The sequence below is a fragment of the Columba livia genome, chromosome 9 (genome assembly GCF_036013475.1).
Source record: "Columba livia isolate bColLiv1 breed racing homer chromosome 9, bColLiv1.pat.W.v2, whole genome shotgun sequence".
Lineage (NCBI taxonomy): Eukaryota > Metazoa > Chordata > Aves > Columbiformes > Columbidae > Columba > Columba livia.
Window position 1 is genome coordinate 6,745,447 of NC_088610.1, and position 14,661 is coordinate 6,760,107.

The 14,661-nt window shown below is 43.1% G+C and overlaps 1 protein-coding gene across 11 annotated transcripts in view; it reads left to right on the forward strand.

The window, feature by feature from the left end:
- The window catches only part of TP63 (tumor protein p63), a 140,927-nt gene that overhangs the window by 80,093 nt on the left and 46,173 nt on the right, over positions 1 to 14,661 (forward strand). For all 11 annotated transcript variants that reach the window (XM_065073569.1, XM_065073562.1, XM_065073568.1 and 8 more), the window contains one exon: positions 8,974 to 9,228. In XM_065073569.1, the coding sequence (XP_064929641.1) occupies positions 8,974 to 9,228 (255 nt within the window). The remainder of the gene's footprint in view (positions 1 to 8,973; positions 9,229 to 14,661) is intronic.

Genomic DNA, 14,661 nt, shown 5'->3' on the forward strand with positions numbered 1-14,661 from the left:
GTGGCCCCATACAATAGAAAATCCAGTAGATCTTTCTTTTCTTCCTTTTAATCTATAGGGACTCTCGTGCTGGAGTGTAACCCTTTTCCTTTGCTTGCTGTAACTTGTTTTAATTTGCCCTTTGCCCTCCTATAACTCTTCTTATGAATTCTTATATTCCATAGTTGCACCACGCTTCAAAGAGTGGGTGTGGGGAGTTTGTGTGTGGCTGCTTTTTTTTTTTTCTTCTTTTTTTTCTTTTTTTGGTGTGTGTTTAACTGCTGGACTTATTTTACTTGCAGATGATCTGAATTCCTTGTTCTGATTAAAATGCTACCGAACTGGAGTATTTGACTTTGGTGTCTGAAAGCCAGCATATTCTGATTTTATTGAGCATAATGACCAATTTGGAAGCTAACTTCAACTCCTGGTACTATTCTGACCCTGATTATTTGTTGTCCTTGTGCCCTATGGCCATGCTTTGGTGGTTACAGTGTCTGCAGCCTTTCACTGTGGATGACACACAGATATCTTGTCCTGCCCAATGCTGCTCTCTCAACACAATAAAATGCTGCATGTCTGAAATGACTGATAACCATCGATGGTTACCGTCCAGTAAAGAGTTCAAGAAACAAGGCAGCTTTAATCCCTGCTTCTCCTCCCCACTTCTCCCATTGTATTTTAATCTTATATTTCCAGATTTTTAATTTTTTTTTTTAATCCAACTTTTCAATGTTTCGCTACAAACACAGCACATAGGATTTCTGGATACCTACAGTTCTCAGCTGCTGAAAACAGGCAAAAATGCCTTGCTGAAATCTCTCCGTCTTTTTCTGGTTTTCATGATGTAGGTCTTTGTCTTCAGTTGTATTTACATCTCTTGGGAGCAAGAGGGGGTGCCTTTCCAAATCGTCTGTACTTTATGGCTCTTCAGATCTTTGTTGACATTGTGTTGTCCAGCTGGTAATAAGAGAACATAGTAAACTCATGGCCTCTGTTTTAGTTTTAGGAAGCTGTGCATTTGGGTTATTAACCAATTTGCTTTAAGATCATGGAGTTCTGATGTCTCATGATTTCTTGCATCGCATAGAGACTATATTGTATGTTTTTTGGTGTTTTGTTTTGTTTTTTTTCTCCTTTTTTTATATATGTTTTCAATTACATGTCAAATAAATTGCTGTGTACAAGTTTAGAGTAAAGAAATGACTATCTGTGTGCAGGGGTGTGGATTTTGGACATTCTTCTGTTTAAACTGTCTGAATTTTCAAAATAACTAAGCATAGCCTAGATGTTCTGATGAAAGCCTGCATAAAATGGTCTGACATTCAGAAGTGAAGTTGGTTTCAATGCACGGAAAACTTTTTTCAAGAACTCAGTTCAGATTTATTTTTTTTTAAGCCTAAAATACAGCTTTAGGGAAGTCAGTGATATTATTTTTACATGTGCTGGAAAATACTTAGAAATATCTGCAAATGTAGGATGACCAGACTTAATATTTGAGTGAAGGGGGATACACTGTCATTCTCATAATCCTGGAATTAGACAAGCTCTTATACGTGAACCTGTGGCAGGTGGTAGGAGCCAGGAATTACAGGCATTCCTGCTCTGGGCTGTGCTTGTTTTAAAAGGCACCCTGCTTCTGGCTGAAAAATACTTCTTGCTGAGTTAAATGAATTAACCAAGGGGCAAAACTCAACGTTTAGCTAAAAAGGAAAACAATTACAGCTGGGGGGAACAAGACGAGTCCAAAGCTTACAGCCTTTGGGAATGGACAGAAACTTGCCTTCATGGGATTTTTTTGTTATTTGTCTCACTCTCCAAGCCTACAAATACCTATGTATGCGGAGTTTTACTTGAACAAGAAGTTCTGTTGAGTTCAACAGAACCGTGTCTCAGTGGAAACATGTGAGCTGCAACCTCACTGGGTATGGCTCTTAAAATTGTGCTGCCTGTGTAAACCTAAAGGATGTAGATGCAGCATGGTGCACAGAGTGAAACAGCTAATCCTAGTGAAAATCACCCAGACTTTCCTTCCTCTCCCCAGTATACAAACCGTAGTGTTTTTCAAGTGCAATGGTGCGTGTTACAAATTACTGATGTGCATTGATTTCTCCTGTTTAGCACATGTAGTGTGTTGTCTACCAGGCTGGACGCTGTCAAAGGGCTGATCGGAGACTGCTGGAAAGGAAGGGATGCTGTGTTAAGTAGGCAGAGCAGGCAACTTATTAAGCTTGTGTATCTGAACTATAAACATGGTGACACGATTTCAGTTGGTCACTAAACAATTGGTGGGTTTTTTTTGCAGGGGGGAAAGGGGAGTCATTGTTTGGTTTCTCTCCCTCTCTCTTTTTTTTTTTTAATTATTATTACCACACCCCCCCACTTCCCCCCGGCTAGGTGAAATGGAGGACTCTGTTTTCTTTAAGTTGTGCTTTATGTGTTCCTGAATTTAGTTTATTAAAATTACTGTGGTCATGCTTATTGCATAGCCCTGTAGATGCAGGAGGCAGTATGCAGAAATGCTTGTGCTCCCTGCTTATAGGTGGGATTCAGCTGAAGAGATATTAAATGTCTGGTTATGCTGCATCAAGTCTAATAGCCAGGGCAGGCACTACTGACTCGAGGGCCAATTCTACTCCAGTGCTGCTCCATTGTGCTGGGAACCTGTAATGCTGCTGGGATGTGAAATAGTCTCCTATTTGCCTGAGAAAAGCAATGACCCAACAGTAAGATTACTCAAATCAAATTAATTAGTTATAGTGCTAGAAGTCATGACACATGGTAATTAGAGCTTAGGAGCTATAGTGCCTGGGAACCTATCTTGGTAATTGTTGATAGATTGGTTCAACCAAAGCCCCTTGCTCTTTCCATTGGGTATATGTTACACATTATAATTTTATTTGTGGGCTTCCGAGTATTTAGCTGAACAGTAGGTCTGGGGAAAAACCTCTTCAAAATAGACCTACAGGATTTGTTACCATTTTAGAAATGGAGCTGGGGGGAGTGCAGGGGCTGTGAGACCTGTCAGTGGCTCTCCATGGGGATCTGGGCCTGATCTCGTGTTTAAATGACTGCACACATCTACCCCTCCTTGCTTGGAAGGGACCAGAACAATGTCCAAACTGAGCTGGATTCTCCTGAAAGGAGCAGAGCCCAGGTGTTCGTGAGCTGGGTGGAAACTGTGATGCATAAAGAAGTTTTTCAATCTTTCTTTTTCTGATGAGAAAAGAGGCTAGAGATGCAAACCAAATCATACCTTTCAGTGTGATAAGCCAGTTAGATACCTCTTTCGGCTTCAGCCCTGATCTTTGCTCAGGGGGATGGGTGGAGGCCTTTATTTCTTGGCACTTCTTTGTCATGGTACAAGCAGTGCGCCTACATAGAGTACTGTATCAGCTGCCTTCCGAGCAACTGGCAAAGCTGCATAGTCTTGCAGTCAGCAATATCTTGATTAATAAGTATGATAGAAGCATTTCTGTTGAGCTTAAATGCTTTATTTTCACCTACTAAAATCCTGTGCTAGGAAGGTCTGAACAACTAGGTTATTTAAATCTTCCTTGATACATTTGAAGTGTCTGTCTTCTGACTTGGATAGGCATCAAGTAATCTGGAAAACATTTATCTGCTGCTTCTGAGAGCTGTTCTCCAACAGGAATCTGAATCTTTACCTGGTCCATCACTGAATTATCTCTGCAAGCTGCTTCCCACTAGTACTGCAACTACTGCACCAGTCATGGTACAGTTAAGCACAGAACTAGCGAAGTGCCTTGCAAAATCTTGTTGCTGACAAGTTTTATCATCTCGTATCTTTGGAGAATAAGCACCAGTGGTGGTATTTTGCCTTTCGAGTAACTGGATGATGTTCTTGAGCTGCATAGATCCAGCAGTAAAAAGCAGAATTTTGTCAGTATGTGTGTACAACATAGATGCGTGTTCTTTTGGAGATACATACAGAGAAGGGTTTTGAGAGGGTGAAGGCTTCTAGGTGTTCTGTACCTGAAGATGGTAACTTTTCCTTTATTTTCTCAAGTGGAGAAGCTCTCAAAACTTTATCTGAAAGGTTGATAACGGGTAGTTAATAGGTGGAGCTGTGTAATTTAGGGGATTTTTGGCATGGAAGTCCCCTTGAGAACTTTTCTTCGTTTGTGTTACTTCCTTTGTGCCTTCATACTGGGGATCTCTTTGCAGATCTGTCTCATAACCTTATCAATTAACACGATGGGCTGTGGCTGAAAAAACAGGGGTGTGTTCTTGCTGTAGGGCAGGGTAAGAAGGGCCCCAGATTGGGTGGGTTGGGGAATCATCTCCAGCGCATCAGCTCTGCCATGTGTGGTGGAGCATTTGCATTGCCCTCTTGTGGCAAGTGCCCTGGAGCTGCTGGGTCAGGAGGGTTCCTGCCTTGCATTGTCCTTGGCATTCCTTAGGAAGATCTGTACCCCTGACAGCAGAACCGTGGTTGAACAATTCTGCAGTTTTCAATCTGTTTTTTAATTCAGTAGCTTCTCCAGTGAAACCGTGACTCTCCTAATCGAGAAGTGTGAGTTACCATGAAAGCTTGAAAGCAAAGCTGAGAGTCTGTAGGAAGTGAAAGCGATAGTTCAAGATACATTATTGAAACGATGTTCCGAAATATGTAGCCTAAGATCTAATTGTAGCACTCTAATTATTTGCAGTTGAATTCGTGTGAAGGCTTTTGTAATGCCTCAGTGATTATTAATAGTTTCAGGAACCTGATGGAGGTAACAAAATAGAGAACAAAGGTACTGAAAAACTGACAATCCATTCTTTCAGCTTTGCATGCATTTCTCTTCTTTACACCAAATAGCATCCTCCTTTTGCCAGGAATAGGTGGTGGGTCTAGACCCTGCAGTTGTTTAAAACGGTCCTGCAGCAAAGCATGAGCATGTGCTAAAGTCTGGGCTATCAACCTGGCAAGATTTAATTTCTGCATTAAAGCCTGTCGTTTTTCTTTCTGTTAATGGTGAAGAGAAGCTGTGTGCACACACACCCCCTGCAGACCCCTCCTGCATGGCGATGCCCTGCAGACCTGCCCGCAGCCCCTTGCTGTCTTTGTTCTCACCATCCCAGCGTGGCTGGGCCGAAAGGGTTTTATTGTGGCGGCGGTGGGTGAATTCCTGCGTGCGCCTTCCCCGGCCTGCTGCCCCTCTAATTGTTATGTTGTCAGAAGGCGTGTGCCTCTGAAAGCCTTATCTGATTCCTCCAAAAGTCTTGCAAGCAATTCAGATGTTGACCCTTTGAGCACAAACAACTCTCTGAGCCGGCCGCCTTGGGGCATAGCTGCGAGACGTGTTTAGTGCAAACCTGGCGGCTTTGTCACCACTGGCTTGGTCACCGGGGATGGAGCACCTGCCTGGCCAGGGGAGCAAGGGGCCAGGGAAGGTGAAAAGCTGGTGGGACTCAGAGGGGGCGAAGGGGAGTCCAACAGCTGCTTGTGTCAGCACGGGGATAAGTGCAAGGAGATTAATAGTTATTTAAAGAGCAAATGGGGACATGGCATTTGGCTGTGGCATGCAAGTGTATAAATGCAGTGGAATGGCTGCTCTGCTGGTAACATTTAGACAGATGGTCCCTGGACTGAAAGGAATGAAAAGGATCTTTGATTCTCTTAAGGATATCTTAAATTTTAATGAGGCGCTTATATTTATATATACATATATATATTATTTTTTATTGACTTCCAGGTGGCATCTTCAACTTTTCCAGACAGTGCTGTCTTGTTAACACTGACTGTCCATTTGGTCCTCTTTCTCAGTCATCTTAAACAGCCTGGGATTAGAAGGAACAGTTTTTAAGTGAAAGCTGAAACACTATTGTTTTGCTGTCTGTGTGTCTGAGCTGGCTTAGGAGACTGTTTTTGTTACAGCTGTCTTTTCATCATTCTGCTGGTTAGGGAGTGTGTCTGATGCTAATCTACGTGAGAAATGAAACAACTGAGTGATACTTTTACATTTTTGAGAAGTCTTTGGGTCTTATTAGGGTATTCTGGGGAAAGAGGGCAGGGAGGTTTGGTTTTTGATTAAATATAAAAGTATTGAGCAGTAAAAAGCCTGTTCCTGGTGCAGTACACTAGCATTCTGGCTCTTTCTGTATGGAATTAGCCTCAAGGGAAAACATGTATTGAAAGTCCGTTAAATAGGTCTTGGTTGGCTAAATAGCCTGCAGGAGATGAGACATAACTGTCATCAGCATTGCCAAAGCTGCAATCTCCTTTTGGAGAAGAACAACCAGTCTGAGTTGTTTCCTCCTGTGTCAACTGTTTAGCAGGTCAACTATTTAGCAGGCTTTGAGTCTAATCACAGATACTTGCTTGCCCATCTAACAGTAGTGCTGGGCACCTATATCATCCTTGCTGTTCTAGACAGGGAAACTGAGGAAGGGAGGGCAAATGACTAACCTGAGGCAACACAGAGTCACTGGTTCACCAGGATTAGGATTCAATATGTAATTGCTTTTATTGCTCTCCTGCCTGAAGGCCTCAGACAAAATGAGCGCCCATTAAGCCGAGTGTTTTTTACATACTGAGGAGCAATTCTTGCCCTGCAGACCTTGCTGCCTGAAGTAGGCTGAGGGTGGAGGAGGAGGCGAGGTGACTTGCCCAAGGACACAGAGCGTCAGTGGCAGAGCAAGGGAGGGAACCAGCTCTCCCTTCTTGCTTCAGGCCATCTCAGCTCCCAAAGCAAAGTCCTCTGTACCATTCCTTACCAGACCTTCTCCCTCCTACCAGGGCCCATATGATCAAGCTGAGCCATCTCTGGAAAGTCTCATGTGCCTCGCTGAAGACCCAACAGCACCAGGTTCACGCTGGGCTCTTAATTAAAACTCCATAAATATTAGCCTCTTCCAGTGAAACGCAGACAGAAACCTAAGGAAGAGCTCTGTTTGGCTTAAATTTCTTTACCTCTTCCCTTTCTGGAAGGACAGCTTAGAGCATAAGGTGGGTGTAGGGAGGACACTTCATCTTTGCTAAGGGACCAGCCTGTTTTCCTTCGTGGCTGAAATGACTGAAGAAATGGGGTGTTAAACCACTTGTCCAAGGTCCACAGTGAGCTTGACAGATAGCTTGTGCTGTTCCCTTTCAGGTCCTTGGAGGAGCTTCAGTAGGGCTGGTAGGATTCCAGTGTTGGGAAAGCTTTTTGTTATGGTTCTTGTGGGTGGTGCTGTGACTCAGGGAACCGTTGCTGCTTGGCTGATAATGCTGAGTTGTCTCTGTAAAGCAGCAACTGTTGGAAAGATGAGAGAAGTCGAGGGCAGACTGACTCAAACACTGAGAGATACGTGAGCTTGATGACTTTTGGGGGGAATTGAAGCTGTAGGATGTGAAGGGCTGTGAAGTGCTTGGATCCCTGGACAAGGGGAAGAGCATGAGTCCTTTCTGCCATGTCAGCAGCTGACAGAAGAACCAGGTGTGTTTATCACTGCATGTTCCTGGGTGATTCCAGAGCTGTTGGGGGTGGATACCACAAATGTTCTGGATGCTCAGCACCCTCAGCTGGACACAAAAAATGCTCTTTGGACACATACAAGGATGAGTACATGTACCTGTCTGAACCCCGTGTGCCACTCACCTGCTGCCCTGTGTCTCTGGCCAACACTGGGTCCTTCAGAAGAATGAAAGACCAGGGTAATTGTGTAACTCTCCCCAGAGTTCTCTCCCAGCTTCCAGCTGTTTGTGGCTCAGAATTTTAAAATCAGATACGCTGCCTTGATGGCTTTTTCTCCAGCAGAACTCGTCTTATGTTTTTTTGAACGTATGTAGGCTTTTAATATCCACAGCATTGTGCGACAGAAAATTCATGTTTATTTGTGGGCTTTGTGTAGAAATACCTTACGTGGGTGTGTGTAAACCCAAATCCTGCTCAAGATGTTTTCTTGGCCCCCAACTCTTCTATTAAGAGAGCATGAATAATTCATTTCCTATTTGCCTTTTTCCATATAATTTAAGAATTTGTCCACTTCTGTCATACTGCGTTCCACCTCTCTCCTCGGCCTTTTTTTCAGGCTGAAAAGTTATCTACTGCTGCATTACAGGAAGGCATTGAAAGGGATTGCTCATTCTCTCATTGCTCATTGTCAGCTTTCTCTGAACATTGTTCTCCTCTCATCTCTTTGAGGTGGGGGAGCAGGACCGCACATAGAATTTAGGCCATTATGCATGTGATTTTCCTGCTAACCTCTCCCTAATCTAACCTTTGCCTTTCTGTACTCTGTTCTTTAGCCTTCACTTTGATGTCTTCGGTTGTTTCATATATTGTAGCCTGGAGGCTACTTTTGGGGCACAACCACGTCTGCTCATTTAAGTGCTACACACTGTGCAACTGCTGCTTGTTAAGTATGTGGGGAAGCTTTCCATGCTGCTTGAAGAGACCTTTAATTTCTTTCTGTTACTGTCTATGACCGGTCACTGGGAATCGAGTGAATGATGCAACCTGGTTAAGTGCTATGAACCTTTTCTCTAGTGAGTCACACTTCAGTGAAGTTACTGCCTGAGTTACAGGTTCTAGATGTCACCATGTATAGCAGGATCTGATCAGCAAGAAGAGGAGCAGTCTATGGATACAGCACAAGACCGTCAGAGGCCGTGTAGCCTTGTACATGCTAGAGCCAGTTGCACTGTAAGAAACCGGGTGATTTCTATCAGGTTATAGGAGTTCTTCCATAAAGGTCTTGGTCTGGGTGTTGCTAGACATGGGGAGCTTGTTTCCTCATGGTGGCCTGGTACCCTGCACATCACCTCTTTTTCCCAGCTTGGCTGTTGATCTACTGTGTGGCTACAAGAAGCTTTATTTCTTTCTCTTTCAGTTACCAATGTAAAATGGGGTATATACTTTGCAAATCTCCCTTGTCTTGGAGTGACACATGTGCAGTGGTGCTGAGATCATGCTGTGTGTCCTCCACCATGAAGACCATGCCTTGGCTAGCCAGCCTCTGCTAAGGTTGCATCTGTAACACTTCTGTACGTCTCTTTGCTTCCAGCCACAGTACACGAACCTGGGGCTCCTGAACAGCATGGACCAGCAGATCCAGAATGGTTCTTCCTCCACCAGCCCCTACAACACGGAGCACGCGCAGAACAGTGTCACAGCCCCCTCGCCTTACGCGCAGCCCAGCTCGACTTTTGATGCCCTCTCGCCCTCCCCAGCCATCCCTTCCAACACAGACTACCCAGGACCTCACAGCTTTGATGTATCATTTCAACAGTCCAGCACAGCAAAGTCAGCAACGTGGACGGTAAGGACGCAGCATCGCTTTGCTCCTTCTTCTCTGGCTTCGGTCCTGATGCTGGTAGTGACACTGTTCATATGATACATATCCAGGCTTGTGCAAGAACAGAGTGACCCATGTCCTCTTTAGTGCATGACATGTCACACATAAGGGAGAGATTTATCTTGGCTGCTCTGGGAGGGTGTGGTGGGACTTTGACCCTCTGTAATATCACTAAATCCCAGGTGAATTAAACACCTTGCCAAAAAACAGTCGCTTAAAGACTATGCGTGATGAAACAGTGGTTGTCCATTAGGGTCTAGCAGGTGTGCTGGAGTAAAATATGGGGTGGACATAAGCATGGCTTCAGCACTTCCATTGCCTTTCTTCAGCATCTGTGGGTGTTTGTGAGGTTTGGCATGCCGGGCTGTGCCGGTGGGATGGAGGTGGTGCTCCTGGCTCCCACCCACGGAGTGCAGGACGTTCTTTTTTTGTGTCCTTCCCCTCTTGCAGCTGGTGTGGGAACCCCAGTGTCAGCAGCTCAGGTCAGCCCTGCAGTGTTCGGGTTACTTGTGTGTATGTATATGTATGTTGTTTGGGTTTTGTTTTTGTTTGTTTTTTTTCCTTAATGCTTTGTTCTTGCTGTCAAAATAGTACCTTTCTTATATATATATATAAATCTATGGAGCTTGAAACCTGAAGCCCAGCTCCTGATTTTTGGTGGAGGTGGCTTGTTTGCTTAAGCTCTAGAAAACTTGTAGCCCAGGACACAGCACTGCTGGACCTATATGTCCTGTTGTAGTTTAGGACTCTAGAGTAGAGATGTTTGCAGTGGAGAATATTGCTGTCTTAAAGATGTTCAATATTTGCCTTCCTCTACTTCAAGCACTTGGAGTAGGTGCAGTGAATAATGCCCTACCTCACGCTACCTGATTAAAGCAGGGACTCATTTTTAAACTTTTTATTTATTAAGGAAAGAAAAAAACCCATACATTTTACTGAAAGCTAAGAGCATAGAAATAGTATAGATTGTTTTGTTTGTTTGTTGTGTGTGCTTGTTTGTTTTTTAATCTGAGAAACTGCTTCAATCTCAGATTTAAATACAATCTAGCAGGAATTGCACCTAACAAACAAAACTCCCAGCCCCTGCTGCCAGCAAAGCAGAGCCTGTGTGCTCCACTCTGGAAAAAGATGCAAGATAACAATAAATCACTGTAAGTTTGCATCCTTTGTATTTAAAAGCCTTTTCCAGTAAAACTTGTCTAAAACTGGTAACAATAACTTTGTTTGGGAAATTGCGTTTCATGGGGTTAAAGTATGATATATCTGCTCAAGACCAAATTTTCCATTTTTTTATGCATAAAAGGGTGTAGGATTTTTAAGTGATGTTGAAATTTCACCTTTTCCTTATCTGCATTAGGAGTGATGCCCTGCTGTAGTTCACGCTTGTTTTCATGTCCAAGTTTCTTCACTCACACTACACACAGGATTTATTTTCACTTCCCTTTAAAGAAATTGTTGATCAGTTCTGCTTTCCATTTCTCAAAGCAAGAAAATACTGCCCTTGGAGTTTTGCAGACTGCTCTGGAGAAGGTCCTTTGAAGGATATATGAAAAGACGTTCTCTTTTGATACATGTGGTACAAAGAATTATCTAATGCAGCTGCAGGGAACCAGGGTGTTTGATGCTGTCCTTTCAACTATGAAAAGTGGTCTTTTGAAATGAGGTTTGAACGTGTGTTGTAGGCTGTTCCAGCAGAGCTGAAGACAAGCGAGCTACTCGTAAGCTTAAAGTTAAGCAAGCACTTGAGATGTTTCACTGCAGTGACAGTGGCTTTCTGGGGTAGAATTGGAGGCTGAGTCTTAATGTAGACCTGGGTAGTAGTAGAAGATCAGATTACATGCTGGCTTTAAAAAAAATAAATAAAATTTCTCCTTGGTGAGTACAGTCACCAAACATGTGCAGCCTGGGGCCATGCACATTTAGCTTCCCCTCCTTTTCTTCTGCCCTGATATGGACCGCAATACCAACAGATGAAGATGTACGCCCTGTTGCAGTCTGTCTAGAGATAAATCTGTGTATTTTACTAAAGGAATGGGGTCCCAAACAGCTTTCTGATCAGGGAGGAGCAAGCACAGTCCAGGTGCTCCTGTGCTGAGCCAAGTGACCTAGATCTAGGAGCTGGCAATGTGCTGTATGTTGGCAGTGAATGATGACAGGCTTGTGGTGCTGGCTGGGGACCTTCAATCAATATGCCTTTCACAGTCGAGCATCTTTCCATCTTCAGAGCTCTGCCCTTCTGCTAATTAATCCACCAACTCATTTCACATGGACTCCTGAGTGGTTGGCAATATGCGTTCAACAGCTTTATCAGTGGGGTGGGTGGGGAAGGACATGAAGGCTCTCTTTCCCACTGCTGTCCTGAGAGATGTGGAAACCTGCGTGAAATGTTGATGAAAGGAGGCGTGATTGCCCCATCCTCTCAGCAAGAGCCAGTTCTTGGAGTTGCTCATTCCCCTCATGTGACTTCATATGCTTTGATTAATGCCTGTCGTCTTTTTTTTTTAATGATGGATTAGGAACTTACCCAACTGGAAGAGTTTCTTCCACTGCAGTGACCTATTAAAAGTTTAATTACTTGATGGCCCCACCCTTACTAACAGCCCAAAACTTGAAAGCCTTGTTTCTTAGTTCTTTTTTTCTCCTTCTTGCTGTTCCCCAGGGCAACAATATTAAGTAAGGAAATCCATGGTATCGCCGTTTTCCCATTTTGGGAGAGGATGAGCCAGGCTGACCCTCCTTGTCCTGCTGGGAAGGCTCAGTGGTGACTGGCAGGGGATCTACTGTCCTGTCTGACAATGCATTTCACCAGAGCTCATCCGAGCTTTTGGGCTGAGTCATGTCAGATTAGGTCATGGGAGCGAAGGTTGTGGGCTTGGTAAAAGGACTGGGTTATTTCTCTAAAAAGCAAGAGCTGCTTTCATGGGAGGATTAGAGACCTGTGAAGATGCTTCAGATTTTTTTGGCCACTTTGTGCATTTAGCTCCCAAGTGGATGCTTTGGAGGTAATAATCTGGAATCACATGTAGATCTCAAGGTTTCTTCTTTTGGAGGTGGGAGAAAGGAGAGAGGGTACTCGTTGAGTTTAAACGTTATGTCTCTGAAAACAGCCCTCAAATCATATCTTTTTCTGAAAACGTTTTTTTCTTCCTTCCAAGTTCTGCATACTATGTGGAGGAGGTTTATTGTCCTAGGATACTGGGCACCCTTTGCCAAACCAGCAGTATTTGTATAGGATAGACTGGGAGGGAGATGAGTGCAACATCAGAATTGCTTCTCTGCTGAGGTTGGTGATGGGCTCCTAATTAAAGGTGAAAAGAAAAAAAACTCACCCAAAATTGCAGAGATAAACATTAGCTGCTGCTAGGTGAGAGGGTGATTTCGTATGTATGAGCAGTTCACTTTGAAAATATTACAAATTTTCTCTCTGAAGTCTTTCATGCCCTTAAGTAGGAATTCCAGTAAAACATGCTGTCTAATCAGGTTAGCTCTTCATTTGTATGCAATTCTGAACTAATTAATGATGACAAATTGAGATTGGATTGCAGAGGACTTTATAAGCATCCTTGATTATTTCTTTTAATTAATAACCTGAGAACACAAGTAAGAATATGAGCAGGTTAATCAGTCTTTTCAGAAGGAAAGTCTTTAACAATTTAAACTCTACTGAAGTGTTTAAAAACAAAAGCCTTAATAGTCTGAATTGAACAAATTTTCTCACATGTGTACTCATGGTACAATAAAAACTTATTGAAAACCATGCTGCGAAGGAACAAGGAGTCAACATTTTGTGATGCCGAAATAGAGAGTAGGTTGTTGAGGCTGAGTGAGAAGCCCTATGAATTGGGTGAATAAGAACATATCCAGAACTGTGCATCATTTATTGTGGGATATTTCCTTTGTGAGAATTCCCATGCCTTGCGATATCTCCTCCTGTTTTTGCAGCAGAAGAAAACAAGGCATTTCAAAAGCCTGCCACCTCAGACTTTTTTTCCTTTGTGGAAGTTGTGTGCTGATCTTCCCCACCCACTCTGAGTGCAAATAAATAAATAAACAACCAGAACTCAGTTTTCCCCCTAAAAAAAGATTTGGCAATCACCTGTCACTAGCAGAACCTGTTACATGGGGAAGAACATGTTTGCAGAAGGAAAGTAAAAACTAAAATTGTATGTCAGGGTAAGGAAAAGGTAACATTACTGCCAAATGCAAGCTATCAAAAAATGAATCGGATCCACCTATTCGCATAAGCAAGATACCACCTTATAAGTCATGAGACTCTTAAAAAAAAGACAAACAGGTTCTTCTTATTCTCCCCAAGGTTTTTGAGCCTTTAGGGTGCATCTACTAAATCTTTTAAAGCTTTCCCTGGTAGTCACGAGGGTTAAGGAAAAATAAGGCAGAAAAAGCTTTAAGTTTTTAAATGAAAACTGAAATTTATTTGCAAATTTTTGATTCTGCTGAGAAAGACGCCCAGCCCTTCAAGACTTGCATAATTCAGATATTGGCAATACCTGAGTTCAGCAGCTTATACTCATGCCCTGCAGTATGTTGGAGCTGAGCTGGGTTGGTCCTTGCACAGCTTTGTTATGAAACACTGAGCTCTGCAAAGCTGCAATTCATGTTCCAGTTGGGCTCACTGGTTCTCTTGTTCTCAGTAAACTCAGCTGTACCTACAGCTGTAAGAAAATGCTCAGACTTTGGACTATTTTCTAGTAAAGCTGTGCAACATGCATGAAAGCAAGTAAGTGGATTGTGCTGGCCAGGGTTAGTGGATTTGGAAAGATGCATTGCAAGGAATACACTTAGATCAGTCCGCATGAGAAATAACAGGTTTCCGTGATTAGGCGTACAGATTCCTTGGCTGGGCTATCTCAGCCTCTTTATTTCAGATTGATTCTGAATCACCTGGTAAAATTGAGAAAGTTTTTCCCAGTCTCTATAAAATGAATTAGAGGACCGTGCACAAGCACAGTGAAGCAGTGAGACGGCAATTAGATGTGCACATCGCCTTGACTCAACAGTCCTTAATTATGTGTTCAGTGCTCTCTTAAATAATCTTCAAATAGCGCATTGTTTCCTTAACACTGGTAATGTCCAGTTACATCTCAGCTGCTGATTACCTCTCTGCAACACATGAAAACTCTTTTCTTTTTTTAAAAAGACTCTCCCAATGAACATACATATGGGACTGTGCTAAGTGTTTATGTGAAATCTTTGCTTTGTTACTACTTGGTGGCGTGTTGGTCAGTGCAATTTGAGCTTTCTCATTTTACCTTTGAATATTATTTTTAAAGCTGCCAAGGAGGAGTGTGGAAGTGGTCTTGCAAGAGGATTTGGAATTTCCCTGTCATTGGAGGCTCCTCGTCAGCAATCATGTAGGCTTTATCTGTTTGCACAGGG